The sequence below is a fragment of the Lissotriton helveticus genome, chromosome 1_1, assembly GCF_964261635.1.
Source record: "Lissotriton helveticus chromosome 1_1, aLisHel1.1, whole genome shotgun sequence".
In the NCBI taxonomy this organism is placed as follows: Eukaryota; Metazoa; Chordata; class Amphibia; order Caudata; family Salamandridae; genus Lissotriton; species Lissotriton helveticus.
Window position 1 is genome coordinate 1,263,121,772 of NC_136057.1, and position 22,494 is coordinate 1,263,144,265.

The 22,494-nt window shown below is 43.3% G+C and overlaps 1 protein-coding gene across 1 annotated transcript in view; it reads right to left on the bottom strand.

Annotated features, from left to right (window-relative positions):
* Positions 1-22,494, bottom strand: part of SLC26A4 (solute carrier family 26 member 4) — a 169,310-nt gene that overhangs the window by 23,153 nt on the left and 123,663 nt on the right. Inside the window, exons 8-12 of the mRNA XM_078680191.1 lie at positions 12,794-12,941; positions 7,768-7,881; positions 5,345-5,422; positions 4,840-4,935; positions 794-900 (exon numbers count right to left, since the gene is read on the bottom strand). Of these exons, the coding sequence (XP_078536317.1) occupies positions 794-900; positions 4,840-4,935; positions 5,345-5,422; positions 7,768-7,881; positions 12,794-12,941 (543 nt within the window). The remainder of the gene's footprint in view (positions 1-793; positions 901-4,839; positions 4,936-5,344; positions 5,423-7,767; positions 7,882-12,793; positions 12,942-22,494) is intronic.

A 22,494-nucleotide genomic window follows, 5' to 3' on the forward strand; every position in this document is an offset into this window, starting at 1 on the left:
AGAGAATGTGGGACCACAATCCTAAAAAGACTAGTCCGTAGTCATTGTCGTGGGTGACCTCGGGATGGCGTGTGGGCTAGCGCTGGGGGATGAGCATGCAGCACGGACACATGAAGCCACACAGCTATGTGCATAGGCAGTGACGTCCCCGAGCAGCCGTCCTTCTTTTTATTTGCTCCCCGCAGGCCACGCCTGGCCTGCGGATGTAGGGGTGCGTGGATGCCAAACAACTAGACTGCCCACCATTACAGTCATGTTGAGCCTATTTTTCGAGATCAGTAAATTTGCATTGAACATGGTGATAGGCCAGGATTCTTGGGGAGCGTTGTTTAGAAGTGACAAGCAACTTTTCCATTTCCTGAAATGCAGATGTGACGTCATTGAAACATATTGGCTGCCATGTGCATCACATGAAAGCTACAGGTGGTGTCTGATCCATGGTTATAAATATACGTTTTATTATGTTTTTTATATCTGTATAGAGCTAACTACGACTGTTATAATACTGGAAGCAGAACACAGAAGCAGACTAGAGGAACCATTGTTTGTTAGTGGTTGGTTGTGTGCGATTAGTACAGAGCTTGGACCTTGTTAAGGCATTGTCTTAGTAACGTGGTGTCAAGGCATTGCCGTGATTCACCGTCATGGGTGTTGCACCCCACCCGTTACTTATGCGAGAACTACTGGTTTTATAGGGACAACCAGAGGCCATAGGAGCACATGCTATTCTTGTCACACACGTGTTCTACTAAGAGAGAAACTAAGGAAGGTCTAATGATAGAATACTACTTACAACTGCACTCTCAGCACAACGGTCAGCAATCCGAAGACCAGCCCGGCCAAAAGTCCAAGGTCGAGACCCAGAATGATGGCTGCGATACAGGTGAAAACCCAGATGGCCTGTTGGAAACAAATGCAAAGCCTGTTATCTCAGTACTCATTAAAGTGTATTTAAGAGCACCTTGTTGGGAAGGACAGTACAAACTGGACAGGTTTGATGCAAACACGCTGAGGCAGAAAAGGTCTAGGAAACACTGACACAAAGGTGCATAGACTTCATTTATGCCCAGAACTACAGAAAACTGAGCATGAGGTGGAGTTCAGCAGGCAGGGGATTTCAGATTATTTTACCAGTTCCAGAAAATGATAGGCGTAAAAGCGCCTCGTGAATCTAATCCAAAATGGCCACATCATGGGGGCAAAGCAAAGGATGAGTGAAACAACTAGTTTGATTTTCAGTCTGCAATCGGTATGACCACTACATAGATTTGTTACCTTACCTAGGGCCTTCAAAGTGAGTCTCTGCCACAGAAAGGGCTTGACCATTAGGGGCACTTGGGGCCCGATGGGTCAAGAGATGTTCACCCTCGTATAACGTCAGTGTGCAAAGTGACCGAATGTATAACTTGACGAAAAGCCCAATCACAATATCTGAAAATGACACTGTGAGTCACAAAAGTCAACACTGATTCTGTGTGAATCGCAAGGAAAAGGGATTCCACCCCATTTCTTGTGATTCGTTAAGACATGTTTCAGTGCACTGTGACCATTCAAGGAGTCACAAAGCATTCAAAAGTTACAGGCCACAGTCCATAGTCATTCATACTGTGGAAGTTGCTCGTGAGGGACAGCTTCCACTGTGCAAGTGACAGCTGAGGGCACTGGAGAAAGCAGAAAGCGGGCTCATGTACTGCTGCACGCTCTCCACAGTTTCCCTCCCTGAAAGGGTCACTTTTGAATGCGGCCACTATCCCTTGACACATCTAGCCCAGAGCAAAGAGTTGTTCAGTTGCACCGCAGACACTGTGCAACGACAACACTGCAATACAAGTATTCTACTAGCACATCTGACGCCTGCTTCCACTCTTCAGTCCTGTTAAATTGAACCTTTTTCTGGCAGACCTGTGTGCATAGAGACTTGCACTGCCCAAGCGTGAAAAGGCTAGTGTAACACTTTAATAAATATGTGGTACCAAGGTGTAGAAGTGAATATACATTAAATATATGATTCACAGTACTATGTAAGGAACTGCAGTGCTAATTGGTTGTCTATAACATAGTTAAACGCAAGGATGTCCCAGAGCTGGCAAGGGTTGGAGTTGCAGACTTTGACAAAATGTGCTGGTGTGAACTAGACCATGCTAAAGGCTGCTGGATGGTGGCACCCTTGCAACGTGTGCAAAGGGTGTGTGACCTAGTAGGGGCCTGATTCACAAACATCACTTTGTATTACTACAAGAGTAGTACTACAAAGTGCTATCCACAAACTGCACTTTTGTACTAAGTTACACTTTTGAGTGAGTTATCTACTTTTCAGTATCCACAGACTGCACTTTTATAGTATCTTACTTTTATGTAGTAAGTCCCTACCGCCATTAATTTCAGTGGGAGGGTGTTTTAGTACCAGTGGTTGGCCCTGTGTAGTGGTGGACTTACTACAAAAGTGTAAATTACAAAAGATACAAGATTGAGCTCTCACTGGACATCAACGTCAACCTCGTCTGCAAAAACCTGCCTCCAGTGACAGTAGATAGCTCACCCAAGCACCCCACAAAAACCTGGAAGTCCTTCAAGCCCATCCCGGAATTCAAGATCCTCAAACTGATCTCCACATCCAAACCAGCCTCTCACGTCCTTGACCCGATCCCCACCGAACTGACCAGAAAACAGAGTCACTCCATAGCCCTGCTCTGGTGCAAGATCATTAACAGCTCCCTGAGAACCGGCATCATACCTGAATGCCCCAAAGTTGGCCAAGACACGCAACTACTAAAAAAAAACAGGCCTCGACTCCATGGAACTGAATAACTTCAGGCCCGTCTCCAGTCTCCCCCTCCGATCCAAAATCCTGGAAAAATGTGTCCTTCAACAAATGACTCAGCACATGGATAACATCTACCTTCTTGACCCCCACCAATCAGGTTTCAGAAAAGGCTACAGCATCGAGACCGCAATCCTTAACATCACAGACGACATCCAGAAATCCCTCGATACCGACCAATGCTGCCTCCTCATCCTCCTAGACCTATTGGCAGCCTTTGACACGGTTAATCACCAACTTCTCATCAAGGCTTTACAAGAAAGGGTAGGAGCTATGAGGTGGTCCTACGCTAGTTCTCCTCCTTCCTACACAGCCACTCACAAAGGATAAAAATAAAAAAACTTCTCCGACCTACACCCTGTCAACAGGAGCGTCCCCCAAGGTTCAGTGCTCTCACCTCAACTATTTAACATTTACATGAAACTCCTCACCACCATACTCAAAAAAGCTAATATTCCTTTCCACCTCTATGCAGATGACACCCAAATCTATCTTGAAACCTCCTCCATTGATGACATTCACAGACTAAATGTCACTCTAAAAGAAATCCAACATTGACTGTCGCTTAACCACTTAAAACTCAACCAAGACAAAACCGAAATTCTCCGCATCTTCAACAAAGAGGAGAACCCTCATATTTCAGAATGGCTAAAAGCTCTGGACGCTCTTAATGGCATCACACTCTGACCCACTCCGTCAAATCATTAGGAATTACCCTAGACTCAAAACTCGACAGGGCCAATCACATCAAGAACTCCACAAAGAGTGCCCTCGTCAACCTGAAGTTACTTAACAAAATAAAACCAGTCATCCCATCAAACGACCTTAAACAAGCCACCCAATCACTGGTGCTATCCAGACTTGACTATGGGAATGCCACCCTCACTGGTACAACTAAATCTCACCTAGCCCCCCTCAAAACTACTCTCAACGCAGCAGTTAGAATGGTCACTGGAACCAGGAAATACGTTCACATCTCACCAGCACTCAGAGAACTTAAATGGCTCCCAATCGAACTGCGTGCCAGATAGAGAACTGCCTGCCTCACACATAAAGCCCTGCACACAGGAAAACCAGAGTATTTGTCTGTCAAAATCAAGAGGGCTGGTCAGATAAGGAACCTCAGGAGCTCCAGCACCCTACTACTCATCCCCATGAAAACATGCAAACAAAAAACTGCTGCATGGTCCTTTGCTGAAAACGCACCCAAATTCTGGAACACCATCAGCAGTTGGTATCAGGACTATCCCATCCTTCCCAAAATTCAAAAAACAACTTAAAGTCCTTTTCCTCAACCGCTCCCCCTGAATGGATAGCCGCCAACAAAACGCTGTCCCCTGCTCGCCGTCTCTTACTGACATTGCTGCTCTAAGACTTACCTCCTACCTGCTATTTGACCCCCAGCTGCTCCTCCCCCATCCTTAATTGGTTCAACCTCTATGAGGTTATCTCAGGACCCATGCACTACCTCAATGCTGCTCAGCACACTTGGACTGCCGAACGTATATGCTGAATACTGCTTATTGTATGAATCTTGCTAAAAAAAACAGCTGTGAGGCGCTCCAATACCCTCGGGTCGGGCTAGCGCTATATAACGCTCCTTAATAAATAATAAATGTTACATTACTACAAAAGTGCAGCTTGTGAGTACCGACAAGGCGTGGCTCAAGCCTGCATTGGCTCGTCCATCTGCAGTAGGGCCATAGGTGATACAGAAGAGACAGAGGAGTGGGGAGTGAAGGGAAAAGGTTGAGAGACAGAAGATGAGATGGGGGAAGAGGGGTAATAAGGTGGGATAGAACAGTAGAAGCTTAGAAATGGGAAAGTGGAGGGAAGGAGTTAGTGGGGCAAAGTGGTAGAGCGGTAAAGATATCGGAACAATACAAGATGGGATGAAGAAGAGGGCAGGGTAGAGGCATCTAGGCAGAGGGTTAGAGAGAAGTAGAGGCAGAGGTGTAGAGGTAGAAAAAAGTAGTGAAGGTAAAAGGGTAGAAGTCAAGTGGAAGCCAGGAACTTACTGAGTCGAATTTATTCTGTTTCCACAAGCGCGGCACATCAAATACCTGCCAGAACATTCCTTTCAGGTTGGCGATAACAATGGCTGCCAGCACAGACTGCGATGGGGATGAGAGAAAAGTTGCATTCAACAAAAGAGGTGAAAGACAATGTCAAGTCAAGGCTCTCTTACAAGTTGGGCTGTAAGATGTTATAGGATAAATCTAAGATATATGTTCTCACACTTCATTGAACCTGATCACTTCTCGAAACCCAGGTTTTCCCTCTCTGCCGAGGATGGCAGAGCTTACCCATCATCTGGCCCTAGACTTGCCTTGGTGTGTTTTCTGCTTCAATGGATTTGGTCAGATTCAATAACATAAAGTCAAAGCCAATACCTTTCTCCCAAGCTCCTCCATGGAGAATGGAGGTTACCTCCCCACCACTGAGAATCCCAGAATCTCAAACCAATATGTACACTGTCAGAATAAATACATTTTGTGTTATTTCAAAGAAAAAAAGTTGTACCTTCTGCAGAGGCTCCAGCAGCGTCCCAAGGGCCACAATGGCTATCAACACTATCAAAGCTGAAATAAGGCTAGCCACCTAGAAGCAAACAAAGAAAACCTACAGTCAAGAGAGCATGCAAGGACCATTTTCTCCCTATTAGGGTTTTGTTTTGTTCTATGTTCTCAGCTAATGAACTGACTATCTGAATGTTCTTTGCCCGTTTGCCCGGTAGGTCACTTGAGTACAGCTCACTCCAACAGTTGCAAACTCCACATACACTGAGATCCAAACCTAAAAGGAAGACATAGTGCACATCCCTCTTTACCCCTCAGTCCATCATATATTAGGGCATTTATTCATGTGGCTTTGTGAAATGTTAACAGGGGCATTGAAGCGTTCTACAATTTAGGGACATAGTTTCAAGAATAAGACTGTAGAGACAGTGGCACATACCTATGTAGGAACATTTCATGTGCAAAAACAAAATAAAAATAAAATGGAATTGTAGGTATATATAAACAACAATGGGGAGGTAAATCAAAGAGTAAACAATACAGATACATGGAGGGGACTACAACAGGAACTTGAGAAGTCATGGCAAGCCAGCCTAGCTCAGAGGTGAGAGTTTGCTTTAGGTAAGTAAGACCGAGAGGAGGATGCAAGAAGGAAGGGAAGAATCTGAGGCTAGATCTAGTAATGGTAAGCAAACCGTTTCATAGGAAGATGAAAGAATTAAAAAAAGGGAACAACATCAGAATTGCAGCTGAGGTGAGAATCAGGAGGTAGCATAAAACAGAGACAGAAGAACAATGCAGTTATCAGCAATGCAGTTGATTCAAAGTAAATTAGAAACACCTTCAGAAAAAGAAGGAACTTAAGATCCTTCTCGAACATTGCATGCAAAGTGTTTCAGCCGCGATCTGTGCAGGTAACAGTGGTGGGGCCACGTTAAGGGGGGAGGGGAAATTTTGAGGGACGATGCAGAGGGAAAATTAATTATTTATGTAATTTTCCCTCAGCATCGGCCCTCGAAATCCCCACTCCCACCCCAAGTGTCCCCACCGCTGTTACCTGCATGGACCGCGGCTGAAGTGGTTGTCCATAAGTCTTGGAGCGTGAGCTCCTACTCGCCTAAAAAGGATTGAACTAAGGTGCTCCCTTTACACCCAGGAAGAGCATAAGGTTCTACAGCCATTTGCATATGCTCTTTCCCCTTGATAAGCAGACAAGAACCACACGTTTGATGAAAATAGATTTTCATGAGCCATGGATTTGTGGTAAGCTGGGGTGACCAATGAAAAAGCCACCACAGCCCTGGTGGTACTAACAGAGAACAGATGTCGCTGAGGTTGTCCATCCTGTCCTGACACTGGAAGTCTGATCTTTCTTATAGGTGTATAATTTGAGAGAACAAAGTTCTTGTGTACAACAGCAGAAATGCTCACTGGACGTAAGATCTGTGTTACCACGACTAAAATATACTATAGTGTGCATCACACCATTCAGAGGTTTCCACTGAAAGCTGGAAATTCAAGGCTTTTCATCAAGAGTAAGATGTCAATCTAGGACTGGATGTTCTGAGGCTATCCATGGAGATAGTCTGATAAACAAATCTGATTTAGGGACTAGAGGGGATTCCGAAAACAGTAACGAGATCGTCCTACCCTTTTAGAGTCATGCAGAATCAGTGCTGAAAGGATATTGGAAACTATGCAAGCTATCATGGATATTCAAACTATGGAGCATAACCAATCAACTCCAACAGTTACTACGATTGGTAAAAACAAATACCACCAGCACACATGCAGTACCATGAGCAGCAACCGCATTACAGGTGCTGATCACAATTGTGAAACAAATTAACAGATATTACCCCCAAAATAGCAAGAGCTCTAAAATGGTCTTAGAGAGGTTACGACCTATACCATACTGCCGCCATGTAAAGCGAGGACTGGGTGGGGTAAAAAAACACTAATATAATGATGAGGGAGTGTCATGGGAGCCCTAGCCCTGTCACTGAAACTAAAATATCCAATGGGCAGTGGTAATATTTAAAACCAACTGCATTTCCTTTGTTCCAGGAGGTGGAACTGTACTGCATGTATCTTTACTACCAGCTTTATTTAACACAGGACTGTATAGATTACTGCAAAACCATCAAATGTAGATGAGGAAGAAGTGATTTTCTGGGTAGAACTCACTGCTGGCAGTATTTCTCATGTAATGGTGCACTAAAAATTGGAACTGGTCATCCTATACCGCTGGGTGTTTTCGAGTGATTAAGCACGGCGGGCTATAATCAACTGTTTCTCTTCCTCTGGGTTAAAGTAAGTCCTAGTTCCCAAAAATGAGTGCCAATGTTGAGCACCTGCAACCTTTGGTTCAAATCAAGCACAGAAAAACACCTCACGCGAGAGAATATTAAGTACAGTGAACTTTACCTGCGTCTTTCCACCAGTGCTTTCTTGGATAGCGGTTCTTGAGAGGGCGGTGGTTGCAACGAAGCATGAGAAAGCACCTGAAAATATGTTGGTGATCCCAAAGGCGATGAACTCCTTGTAAAATTTGAATTAACGAGGTCGTAAGTGATTAGATATTAAACACATACGCAGTTTCTTAGTAAACACAAACAATTTTTACTACCGCTTTAACACTTGCACCTATTAAGAGTTTAGCACAAACTTTGTAGAACTGCGTGCTCCATTTTATCACTGAGAAGCATCACACAAAATTACCAAACGTTTGCTAGATTACACCTGTATTAAGTTCATTTTGACCAGGTCCAATCATAACCTAACACTACCATGTCCCTAACCTTGTTCTTAATCATAGCCCAAATACTAATCATACACTTTACCTTAACCCTTTTCTTAATTGTGGCTATAACCCTAATCCTTAAACTAATCCTATCTTTGGGCTTAATCTTGGTCTCAACTACTCTTAACCATAAAGGCCACCCAAACCCTAATATTAATTCTGACCATCACTAACCCTTACTCTAACACAATAATCCCATCTATGCTACACTTACCCTGAAAATACCTATTAGTCTAACCCTAACTCTAACCCTTTCCCTATCGTTTAATCTAACTCTGGCCCTAACCCTGACCTCCATTTCAGCCCTCATGCTAAATGAGGTCACTTGTACTTCAATTGTTTTTGCATTAAAATAGTTTTTGATCACATATTTTTCAAGGGTTATTTTTTGGTCAGTTAAATGAGATGAGCTGTCAAGATATTGCTTTGACTTTCTGATGCTTGGCATTCACCTCTGAAGGTACTGTGCCCATGACTGTATCCCAATTCACAATATGTATGGGTTCTTACAGATTTTGGCTCTCTATAAAGCGTGACTCGTGCTCTCAAAGGCTCCCAAACAGTGAAATTAGGTCACCAGGCTTAACGATGGAGGGAAATGAAGTAAGCATGTCTGCAAATCAGACTAAAAGAGGTCCAGGAGGTATGTATGCCATTGTGGCCCCATAGATTATACTACAGTCATGCCTCTGATCTACATTTCAATTGCTTATTGGTTGCTGGGTGTGTTCTGTGGCCTGGTGGTCTTCTAGCTCCATGTCTTGCAGTTTCAGTGGCACTGATTCATCTTAGAGTTTTGGAGCCACAATATCAACGTTTTAATATCGACCTGCGCATATATTCGCTGCACAATGTCGACTTGACATGTATCTGTGACTGGGAAAACCCTTCTCACTTCCTGTTATCATAAGTTATGTGGTAGCGGGGCATTTCTGTTTGCAGCAATTTATTGTCACAACACTGCTTTGCATTTTTTCAACGTAGTTGGTTAAGCTTTGGTGCATATGACTTCCACCGATCCTAAAAATGTGGGGCCTCATTTATGAGGTTTTGCCGTAGGGAAGCGCAGCAGGCTTTCTATAAGATATGGCGCATTCCTGTCCTTTTCCCTTGCGCCGGCGCACAATGGGCTGCCTGCGCCAACGCAGGCACCTTTGCACAGTGATGCAAGGGTGCCTGCGTTGCGGGGATGATTATTTTTGTACAGGAAGGGAAACCTTTCTGTACAAAAATAATCACAAGAGGATTTTCCACTTTCTATGTGTGCTGCAGAACGCAGCACACAAAGAAAAAGGGAAAACGAGGAGAAATTAAAGATATTTCTCCCCACTGCGCCTCCCTTACACCTCCCCTGGGGAGGCGTAAGCTTTTGGCACCGCCTCAGATTAACGATTTCTCGTCAATCTGGGGCAGTGTCAAAAGGCCATGGATGTTGCTGGGAACGCCACCAGCAACACCCATTGCACGCCCCTTTAACGCAGAACACTGCATTAAAGGGACTGATATTTATCAGGCAGAATTAAGCCAAAAAAAAAGTGGCTTAGTGCTGTCTGATAAATATCACGCAGGCTTCTGGGCTACGGAACGTCACAAAAAGTGACGTTCCGATGGCACAAGGGCCCTCATAAATGAGGCCCGTGGTGTGCTGTGAACTCACTGCCCAACGACAGCTGTCCATAAAAAACAGTGGGCCTGACTTAGAGTTTGGTGGACAGAGTACTCCATTACAAACCTGGTGGAATAAATGCCCCGTCGCCCAACTCGTAGTTCCCCTGCTCTATTTAGAGTCAGTAGAATTAACATGTTTCTGCTGGTGGAGCCCTGCTCTTTCCACTGGTGGAAACCTTTCACCAACTGCCCGACTCACTGACTTTAAGCCCTGGGTCAAAACATCTCAGACTGTCTGACACAATTGATTCCCTTTTGGGACCGCCACGGTAAGCCTGGCATTCCTGAACAAGAAAAATTAGTTACCCCCACATGTTAGGAGAAAACTGCAATATGTGTTTCGTTTTTCAATATCAGACTTTCACTGGAGGAGTTTGTTTTTGAAAAACCAATACACTTTGGTGTGCCAGCCCACTGAACATGGTGAGCACACAGTAACGTTTCGGTGCCTTCATCTGAGCTGCTGTGGAGGCAACTCTGCTGGTGGCACGGAAATATGTGCCTCTGTGAAAAAGGTCTCTAAATATGGCTGCCTGTCAACCACAGGGGAGCGGAGTCCATCCTTTATCAAATTGTGTGATCCTCCAGGGCAGTTCACTTTACTTCACAGCGCTTAATTTTCCCTGAGTGACCAATCTGAGAGCACCATGGAATAAATCAGTTCAGGTTATGTGCTACACAAAAAAGTCACCCCTACATGGTTTAATATAAAATAACATTGCTTCACAAGTAACATTGAAATTGTTTCAATAAATAAAGTAGATAACAGAGCGTACCTTTCATGGTTGACTTGTGGCAAACTTGTCGTGGCACAGACGTTTTCCTGAATATTTCTAAGTTTATGTTTAAAAACGAATGTTTTTGATAAATGCCATGCAATACAGTGATATTAACTCACATATTAAATTAAAAAAATTACAAAAGCTTAAGAAAGAACTATTTTTCTTGGATTTTAAAGAAACCTTACTGAATGTGTACATGTTTGTTGTGTAGATTCTATATCAAGTATGTCCATGGCTTGGTTCATGCTTTGGCTTTGAGGCCTAGACACATGCATTGGCTCACTTTGTGAATTAGCTGGTGTATCCCTCTCTAATGCATACATAATAGTCCCTACATGCCTTGGATTAATCTGTACAGAAATTAAAAAGATAAAGATTTGCCTAAAAAATGTCTTTCCTTTAGGTCCCCCATTTGTGTTAGACAGCGCTCCAAATCAGGTTCCCAGTGGACAATATTTTAGTTATCCCCTAATAACCTGGACCAGTTTTGCATGGAAATAAACCCACATTAAGCTTTTAAATTGTCAGCAGCTTCACAATAATCATAACCACTATTTGAAATGGCTCTACATACAGCACTAGTGCCATTTTAAGAGGTGTAACTAAGATGCATTATTAATACCCAGTTATATGATACTCGAGTCAGTGCCCCTGCAAGGATAGAAGGCTAAGTTGACCTTACCAGGGTTTGAACTCATGACCTACTGTTCAACATTTATGTCAGTAGCAGCGGTTTAACTCTATGAGCCATCCTGCATGTTACTGAACCCCAAAGTGCTACTGCAATAGCTCTGCTCTAATTTTAAATATTTATTTTTTTATATCTTTTTTTTTGTTTTGTAGATTATATACTTTTGTGAGGCATGACAACGCATCAGCTGCCATCTGACATAGGAGCATGCTCACAACACTCGCATTAGTAGCTCATTGTGTCCCTTGATTACTCACACCATAAAAAAAAGTGTACACGCAAGCATACTGTTGGAGTACACCAAATAAATAATTAGGGGGAACATTGGGTTCAGAATCTTAAAGTAACGCCAATGTGGATTAGGGCAGCGAGAAAGCGATTGAAAATGTGATGAACACTCACAAACTTGCTTTTTAGGGCCAGATGTAGGTAAATTCAATTTAGCGAGTCCTTAATAGCGATTTATACTGAATCGCTATTAAAGACGCGCTAAATTGAATGTAGGTAGGAATCGCTAAAATATTAGCGATTCCTTAATATTCCTTAATAACAAATCAGTAATTGGGATTCGTTATTATAGCCTTATAGCCCGCCTTAAAGCCCCTCTCCAGCATTAAAGGCCCGAGCCGAAGGCGAGGGCCTTTAACAAGGGAGAGGGACTTTAATAGCCGGTATAGCCCAGCTACGAAGGGCTATAAGGCTATTGGAACATTCTGCCACTAGAGGGCAGAATGTTGTAACAAAAAAGAACAGAGCCTTATGGGAGCTGAGGGGATTGGAATCCCCTCAGGCTCCTTGAAGCCTTTGTTCGCAGCCAGAGCTGTGAACAAAGAAACATTGGAATGTTGGAGCTCAAGGCTTATTCCAGCCATTATAAGCCCGGAGCACTCCATTGCTTTCAAAGGAGCTCCCAACATTCCAATGTTCTAATCAGGAATAAGTATAGTGGAGTAAGACCCTTGTAAATCTTTGACTTGATAGGAGTAAATATGTAATGTGTCTGTTCTGACTGAAGATGATTAATGCCGAAGAGCCTAGAAACACATAGAAGACTAATGGGGGCTATTCTTTTAAGAGAGGCAAATCATGTAGTACAAAAATCTATTTTCCTAGATAAACAACTGGATAGAGAAACTAGAAAGTTAGTTGGTTGCCTAATCCACAGTGCCAGCTTGTGTTTTGATGTGGGCCGCCTATGTCCCATCTTCTGTCTCTTTTAATAGGAAAGAGGCAACAATAATACAGCTACCTTCCTTTTTTGTCTTCCGTAATTGAAATGTGTCAGAAAGTTCAATGATATTATCTTGACTTTTGATTCACACATTATGTTCCGTCAATGATTTAATTTTGCTTTAGGCTTTCCAATTAGGTTACGTTATTATCCAAGTTGCACTGGAACTCAATTTGATGTTTCTCCTGTGTGATGAATGTTAGGTCTTGATGTTACTTATTTTGTAGCATGTTCTCACAAATATATATACAAATATATAAAATGTTTTAAAAGTTCACCTGATTTCCATCAACAACATAGTTGTGCTTCGTGGCGTATACTTTTCCGACGGACACAGCAATGGCATACGCGACTATGGCTATAGGGAAGGCCGATCCAATCATATCCGAGAACATTGACACATTTGGGGCTACAGGTGGTATGAACCTGGAACGGCAAAAACAGAGACACATATGTTGGTGTGCTGCTGCGAGGTCTGGCCCAGATTCTCTTCACATTCTACCAGCCTCTTGGCAAGGAGATCTGTCCTTCTCTAAGACCTGATACATGCTAGATTTTCAGGCTATCCACAAGGATACAGTTGCATGCTGGGAATCTAAATGAGATTAATTTACAAAGCCACAGTAGGGCTGATTCACAAAAGGCCTCTGCACTCATGGTGGGTGCCCCACAGTCATGGTGGAGGCCCCGCAATCGGGGTGGAGGCCCCGCAGTCGTGGTGGAGTCCCGTAGTCGTGGTGGAAGCCCCGCAGCCGTGGTGGAGTCCCGCAGTCGTGGTGGAGTCCCGCAGTCGTGGTGGAGGCCCTGCAGTCGTGGCAGGACTTCTGCAATGGGTAATTGTAGTTCAGAGGTCCTGCCACGGGCGCGGGCCCCCTGCCATGACTGCCGGGCCTCTGCCACGTGTGTGGAGGCCCTTTGTGAATCGGCCCCATCGATTGTTCTGTAAACTAGACCGGGAACTGCCCTCCTGCATAACAAGCACAACCCTAAAACAATTGGACAACACACATTTAGAGGGCTTGGTACACTGAGCAAGTTGTGTATGTTGTAAAGTGATTGTAAATGTCATCCTACAAGCTGCATCGTTTTCATATAGTACCATGTAGTAAGTGGTCTGTAGTAAGCAGATATATTTGTGCTAATTAACTAAGGAGACAACAAATGGTATGACAGGACACATAAGATCCTAAAACATCATTAAAACAAAGAAGTACACTTTAATGTAGCTGGGGGGTAATGAGAGAAGTCATCCCGATAGGCTGAAGTCACAATTCTTCAATTCATTTTAGATATAAACCCAAGCCAAAATCTCAATGAGCCTCTCACAATCATGTGATGAATTAAAGTCAGAGGCCTTCATTCACAAAGGTTAGTTACACTTTTGAGTACGTTTACACTCTGTAGTAGGTTTACCACTTTCGGTATTCACAAACTCAGAGTGTAAACTAACTACAAAAGTCTAAGTTACATGCCTCCACCACAGAATAATGCAATTGGCTTACTCTTGTGAATGTGGATGACATCCCTACCTAAATTTGCCTCTGGCCTTCTCTAAACGCCTCATCCCCTTTAATAATAAGTCTGCCACCCTTTTCCTTCCACTACCCTGTGCCCCTTCCACATAAACTACTAAAGTCTATACTTACCTGTGTGGTGACTCGGCAGTCAGGGCGAAGACCTCCACACATATGAGGATAGGCAAATCTTACACTTTGTAGTACGCTTTGTAGTATTACAAAACGTACTGAAAAGTGCAGATTGTGAATCAGATCTAGACACTTCCTCATAAACCAGAGGTCAGATCTAACTATCAGGAACCTTATCCATCTAACTCTATTGTCGGCATTGTAGGGGAGGGCGACAAGTATAAGACTTTCCAACCTTGGTATAAAGTTCCTCCTTGAAATGAGTGCCAGCATGGCCACTCTGCATGGAATTCTTTTCTTTTACAATGGTTCCTCCAATATTTTGTTGTAAATCTACCCTGACACATAGATCCTCTCTATTACAAATAGGTGAATGGAGTGTGGGCAACGCAAATACGTCATGCAATGCCTTGATTGGAGAGGAAGCGCAAGGAACAAAAGCTTTGATTGGAGGGGGGGAAGAAAGTGGGATTGTGATAGAAGATGGACAGAAGATTCTATAGCGTCAGTGATACTATCCAATGGCCTAGGCTACGCAGGCAAACAACAGGATGAGGGATGTTCGGGGACCACTTGAGGTGTGTAGATATGAAAGGATTTCAGCAGGGATGTGGATAATGAGCCATGTCCTTCTAGGGTGGAAAAAATTGTGTTGCCTTGAAAAGAGTTTAAACTGGAGAATAGGATGGAGACTCTGCTAGCTACAGATATAGGACAGTGGTGGTGGCCCTACACTGGGGGGATATGTGAAAGTCAGAGTTAAACATGGGCTCAGTCATGTATGGAGCCAGTAATAAGGGAAACAGGTTCCTGAGTAAAGGCCCTGTGGATTCTGCCTTTGGTGGGTCAGGCTCGATGGACATTTACTTTTGATATGTATGTGTATATCTATATATGTATGTGTATATCTATCTATCTATCTATATATATATATATATATATATATATATATATATATATATATCACAAAGGAAAGAGCCCAACTCCGACTTGTTTGCAAGCTGACGTTTAATCATCGTATGCTCAGCAGCCTCATCACACTCCTTTCTTCCCAACCGGTTTCGGCGACCTCGCCTTGTTCACAGGTGAGTGTAATTAATAGCCTCCTAGTGGTCACATGGCCCGTAGTGAAATACTACAAGCCCCAGAATGCACCAGTTAGTGAAAATCAATGTCTTAGTGATAATAAAATCTCGAGTGCAAACATTGTTCAAAGTTCATCACGGGCACAGTGCCCTTCGGCTGCCTCCCATAATTTGGTATGCTTGCAATGCGGTGTCACAGAGAGAGAATCGCCTCCCTCCTCTCCCTTTCTCCTTCACGTAGTCAAATCGCCTCGGTAAATCCTGTGGCTGACACGTTACTGAGCGGGTCATGCCCCCTCCATTAACTGTTCACAAAAAAGCTCCATTTTACTGGGGGCCCCCGACCCTGCAGGGCGGGCTCTTGATTACAGGAACGGAGAATCCTGTCACTTCAACAACATCACAAAGGAAAGAGCCCAACTCCGACTTGTTTGCAAGCTGACGTTTAATCATCGTATGCTCAGCAGCCTCATCACACTCCTTTCTTCCCAACCGGTTTCGGCGACCTCGCCTTGTTCACAGGTGAGTGTAATTAATAGCCTCCTAGTGGTCACATGGCCCATAGTGGAATACTACAAGCCCCAGAATGCACCAATTAGTGAAAATCAATGTCTTAGTGATAATAAAATCTAGAGTGCAAACATTGTTCAAAGTTCATCACGGGCACAGTGCCCTTCGCTGCCTCGCATAATTTGGTATGCTTGCAATGCGGTGTCACAGAGAGAGAATCGCCTCCCTCCTCTCCCTTTCTCCTTCACGTAGTCAAATCGCCTCGGTAAATCCTGTGGCTGACACGTTACTGAGCGGGTCATGCCCCCTCCATTAACTGTTCACAAAAAAGCTCCATTTTACTGGGGGCCCCCGACCCTGCAGGGCGGGCTCTTGATTACAGGAACGGAGAATCCTGTCACTTCAACAACATCACAAAGGAAAGAGCCCAACTCCGACTTGTTTGCAAGCTGACGTTTAATCATCGTATGCTATACGTATATATATACAAAACTAATGCCCACTCAGGGAAAAGAATGAGCCCGACATATGCTAGGGCAACACCAAGATTTATTCCAAGTAATGGAGGCACAAGGCATGCAAGAGCATCCCAATTGTGCTGGAAACGCCAGGCAGACGCGTTTCAGCATTCCCCTTTATCAGTGCCGGTGTTCTGTTTCCACGCAGAGTCTCTGGCTTGGGGATCTGCTAAGAGTCCTGCAATGTTCTCATTGGCTCTTTATTTCTGTGGGGAGCATGGCTTAGAAGTCAATGTAGCTAAAACTAAGCTAATGGCCTTTAACCCCCATTGAAGTTTTAAATCTAAGCTGAGCATGAATGATCACCCTCTAGAGATAGTCAAAGCTTTTATGTATCTGGGTATTTATGTAACAGACGATCTTAGATGGTCCCAGCACATAGATATTGCAGTTTTAAGGCATAGACAATTGGCTGGTGCTCTTGGTTTGGAGCATACAAAATCTAGGACTAAACCGATTAAGCCAGCACTGCAGGTCTACGAGGCCAAGGCCCTTGGCTCTGCACTATACGGTGCCGAGTTGTCGGGCTTTGAGAAGCTTGAGTCATTACAAACATCAGAAAATACGTTTCTCAGGGCAATCACTGGTCTCCCAAAAAGTACTCCTTTGCTCCCACTTAGGTACGATCTGGGCAGGAAGGCTGTAGTAGATCTAGCGAGGCTTCGTCCGATTCTATACTGGAGGAGGCTCTAGACCACTCCCGAGCTTCACCATTATGCCGAGGGATTTCTAGCTATAATTAAAGCGGATGTGTTTCATAAAATAGGCTGGTTAAACGTCCTTAGAACCATGCTGGGTGATCTCGGTCTCCAACTGCTCTGGGATGATCCGATAGGTTCCCCATTCCCAAGCAAAAAAGCTTTAAAGGAAATTTATTGGGAACATGTGGCGACCCGGAATTGGAAAGTCACCAAGGCTGGTTCTATGGCAGGAGGTTTTTTAGAAGCTAAACTGTATCCCAGCTTAGAACTTTACTGGGATGCTATTACCTCGCCTAGGGATAGGAAGCTCCTGTTCCAAATTAGAGCTGGTGCTCTCTCCCTTAGGTGTCTAACAGGGAGGTGGGGGGTTTATCTAACAGCAATTGTCCAGCCTGTGGAGCACATAAGGAAACAATTGGTGCTTCTTATTTGCTTGTAGAACTTATGTAGAACCCAGGCGCATTTGGTTAACACCCGTGTGCAAAAACCTAGGCACCACCAGTAGTGATGTAGCTTTAAGAATTATTTGCACTAGCACTTTATTGCCCCTAGTTATAGCTACAGCTAAATATCTTGGATGGGCATGGACTATCAGATAGAGAGTTTTAGGCAGTTGATTGTTTTTATTGTATTCAGGGATTGTCTGTATTTTATCTTACTTGCATTAATTATTTCCAATTTTTAATAATGAATTAATGTCTTCTAAATGTAGTGGTGCTTTTTTATCGATGTCTTTTATATTTGTGATTGTATGTGCTTTTATGAGAAAAACTCGAATAAAGCATCTTTGAATTGGCTCTTTATTTCGTTCCGCCCCCTGTTGGCAGCTGTAGTGCATGCTACATTCCTGATCTGGAGCAGAGGCATGCTGGTCAATGGAGTCTAAGCGGCAACCCGTACAGTGAGGGGCTGATGAACACCCAGTGGTGTGTCTCACAGACCTACAGTTCTCTGTCTCCAACTTCGGCGATGTACAAACTTGGAACCCGGTGTTGCCCCTGCAGCACAATACTGCATTCTCTCTCCCAGGTGCGGCACATCACAGTGAGTGCTGGTAAAGCCACTTGGGGGGGGTGACACGTCGTACAAACATACAAACGTCCAAAAGGTGCTGGCTCACGTGTCACACCAGACTGAGAGGGCATGCCGGTAGCCGGTGCCTGCGTTACCGGCAAAATAACCGAAACCAATGCCCACTCAGGAAAAAGTATGAGCTCGACATATGCTAGGGCAACTCCAGGATTTATATATATATATATATATATATATATATATATATATATATATATATATATATATATATATATATATATATTTATATATTTATATATATATTACCTACTAGGTATATATAGTTAGGATTTTTTCTCTATGGGATTTCTGAAAATTCTATGTCTAATAACTTTGGCGTTTGTCGACGGAATTGGCTGAAATTTTCAGGAAAATGGCACATTTTGTTTCTGAGCAGCCCCTGAAAATTTGGGGGGGTTTTGTCAAGCGGGGGCCGAGAAAAAAGGGGGGTCCCAAAACATGTTTTTAACATTGAGTTTTCCATAGGGCGGTTGGACTCACTTTTAGCTCGAACGGCTGAATGGATTTCCACAAAACGTGGCAAAATTGTAGGGACTGGTAGCCCGATGTGCCTTTGCTATGTCTCAAGATATATGCTCCAGTGGTTTTTACGAAAATTAACTTTGAAAAATATATATTGGGCTACATTGGGCTATATATATGTTGGAGCCCAATGTAGCCCAAAGTAGCCCAATGTAGCCCAATGTAGCCCAAAGATGGCCACCAGAGACAAAAGAGCCCAAATGTAGCCCAAATATCAGCCAGATGTAGCCCAACTATAGCCCAGTGACAGAATGTCCCAGAGTGTTCTAAAGAACAACTAGAGCGCTAACAGTCTTACTTATGACAAAAGTATGGCACACCTGAAGTCATCTTGATTGGAATAAAGTGTTAACACTTAAAACATTTAATTTGCAAAGGAACAAAATGAGGGGTTTCATTTTGCCATAGAGATGTTATATATATATATATATCTATATTCACTGAAAAAACCATAGGTTAGAGACCATATATAGTTAGGAATTAGCATTTAAAAAACCTCGAAAATTCACTGAAAAAACCATAGGTTATAGACCATATATAGTTAGGAATTAGCATTTAAAAAACCTTATTTTACTCACACAAAACCATTGAAATTCCATATATAGTTAGTTGCACTAACTATATATCGCGCACCCGCAATCCACTGCTGATGATGTCACATATTACATCATTCATGACATGGTCAGTGACATCACTGATGACATCACTGATGACATCTCAAATGACATCACTGATGACATCACTGATGACATCTCAAATGACATCACTGATAACATCTCAAATGACATCACTGATGACATCTCAAATGACATCACTGATGACATCATCCAGTGACTGTGTGTTTCTGTAAAGTTTAAATATGTTTGATATATTGAAGAATGAGTGGATGTTTAAGTGTCTGGATGAAGGATTTAGTAGGTGCGTGACTGACTGTATGAGTGAGTGAATAAATGTGTCGTACTAAATGCATGGGTTAGTGACTAAACTGTCTGAATGTGTGCATCAGTATGTCTGTTGTGATGTAAACTGCTGCATGTGTTGATCATTAGCTATACGAGAGGTTATATGTGTTATTGATTGGTTGCCCAAGTATTTGTATGGGAGATTGAGTTTGTGTGGGGGTGGCTGGGAGGTGTGTGACTCTGTGCATAGATGTGTGAGCAGTTGATTCACTAGGTGTATGAGTTCAAGAGTGCATGTGGAAACAGCTACATGGGCGGTTGACTGTGTGCATGAGTGTATTGCTGAGTGAATGGATATCTCAATGCTACATGTCATAGTAAGTACATATGTAAAACACAGTACATGTGAGAGTTGGCATATATAAATAACTGTGCATGAGAGCCACTGAATGTGTGAGTGGCTGTATGAATCATTGTGAACTTGTATCAGGGATTGTATAAGAGAGTAAATATGTGTTAGTATATGTTTGAATAAGTAAGGTGTGTATAACTGTACAGTTGAGGAAATGGAGGTGAGATTGTTTCTTTGCATGACTGACTAGGTGTGTGAGTAACTCCATGGATGAGTGACAGTGTGTGAGTGTCTGTATACACTGAGTGTATCTAAGGTTATATTAGAGTCTGAAGAGGTTTATCGTATTAGCACAAGAATGATGTCAAATGAGATGTCATCAGTGATGTCATTTGAGATGTCATCAGTGATGTCATCAGTGATGTCACTGACCATGTCATGAATGATGTAATATGTGACATCATCAGCAGTGGATTGCGGGTGCGCGATATATAGTTAGTGCAACTAACTATATATGGAATTTCAATGGTTTTGTGTGAGTAAAATAAGGTTTTTTAAATGCTAATTCCTAACTATATATGGTCTATAACCTATGGTTTTTTCAGTGAATATATATATATATATATATACACATATATATAAATTTTGTTATTTTACAGCTCGGCAAGGACTGCACTGTACTAGTCCTATGCTTAAAGACTTTGCTGTTTAAATGGCAAAAGACTTTGTCATTTTCTATCTCGGCGTGGATAGCACTGTGCTAAACCTATGCTTAAAAACTTTGATAGAAAAACAGACATTTGAGGTGAGCAGATCTAGAGTGTCGCTGGTGTTGAGAGTGCTCTAACAGGAGCTGCTTTCCACCTAAACTGAGACCTACCCAGAGTTCTCTCCTTCTTTTTTGTATATATATATATATATATATATATATATATATATATATATATATATATATATATATATATATATATATATATATATATATATATATATATATATAATCCTCTTTCACACAAAAAAGAGCAGAGGCCACATCGGGGGAAACAGCAAGGAAGCAGCTTTAATGGCATTTAAAATGGCAAATGCATTTCGGCTAGTATTGCCTTCCTCAGCGCCCAAGATGTTCACACAGTTTCCAAGTTTGCATAATGTTCAATCCTGTCGCCCACTTTGTAGAAGAAGGTCGGCTCCGCCCCCTATGACAATGGTACACTACCTCTTGCAGCCTACAGTGTAGCGCTAAACTGCAACACCCAGAATGCACAGTCCGGATACCAGGTAGGTGGTGATAGGAATAGAAACCCGGTGGGGTGGGCGGAATGTAGGATTTTCGGTAATGAAAGTCCAAAGGTGATCTCTTGAAATGCCAGCAAAGTGCTCCCTCGAGTCCCCACACCGCCAGCCTACGGGTTGCAGTCCAAATTCCAGCGGGGGCAGATATGACAGTGCACATCACCCACAGCCAGGTAAAATACCTCGCAACCGCTTTGTCTCTTCCACAAAAGCTTGGTGGGCTCCGGAGCAAAAAGAATCCCTTGGTGAAAAAGAAACTGCCGAAACAGATCCAGAGTTCTCCGGGCAACTAATGAAGCGGGGGCCTCTGTGATGCGTCTCTGGAAAATGCAGAAAAAATAATTGTATCCTCTTTGGTGCGGCACATCACAGCGAGTGCTGGTAAAGCCACTTGCGGGGGGGGGGGGGGGGTGACACGTCGTACAAACATACAAACGTCCAAAAGGTGCTGGCTCACGTGTCACACCAGACTGAGATGGCATGCCGGTAGCCGGTGCCTGCGTTACCCGCAAAATATGCGAAACCAAGGCCCACTCAGGAAAAAGTATGAGCCCGACATATGCTAGGGCAACAACATGATATATATATATATATATATATATATATATATATATATATATATATATATATATATCTGAGCTCCAACTACCAGTTCCCACTAGTTGAGTCAGCACACGAAAGCACACGAAAGGTGGTAAGCCTTTTAATCAAGGTATGGGAAGGCTTCTGTTCTCTGCTAGGATAAGACAGTCAATTCCTCCGCCTGACGCGTTTCGTAATTCTTACTTCCTCAGAGGCTTGTGGAGTTGAATGCGTGCATCATGGTTAAGTCCCTTTAATGTTATTGATTACGCCCTCGGATTGGCCAGTCAAATGACTGTTGCATTGTGGGGATTGAAGTCCTGATGTTTCGTTCCGTTGATGGTGGCACTAATTTCTGTCATCATTTCAAGCCCGTGGATGGGCCGCAGCTAACAGCGACTTCCCTCAATCCCGCGTGTGTGGCCCAGAGGTTGGCACGCAATGGATGTATAAGTTCTGGGTAAAACTATAAGCCTGATAGCTAAAGACAGCAGTAAGTGAGAGGGGAGGAGGGGGGTCGCGACGCTACATCGCACAGCGGACACGCATAGGTCAGGAGTGACCTATTTGCCTGTCGCAGGGGGGGTGGGGCAGCAGTCGGGGTGGTGGGGGGTTAAGGGGGGGGGGGGGGGGTGGAGTGAAAGACACTGGTGAAAGTTGGTGGTTTAACACGGTGCAGATTTGTAAAGTTTATAAGGAAACAGCAAGAAATTGTTTTGGTAAATTTAAGCTGGCTGCAGAGGTGTCGGTAAAAGCCAAATCTAACGCATGGCACT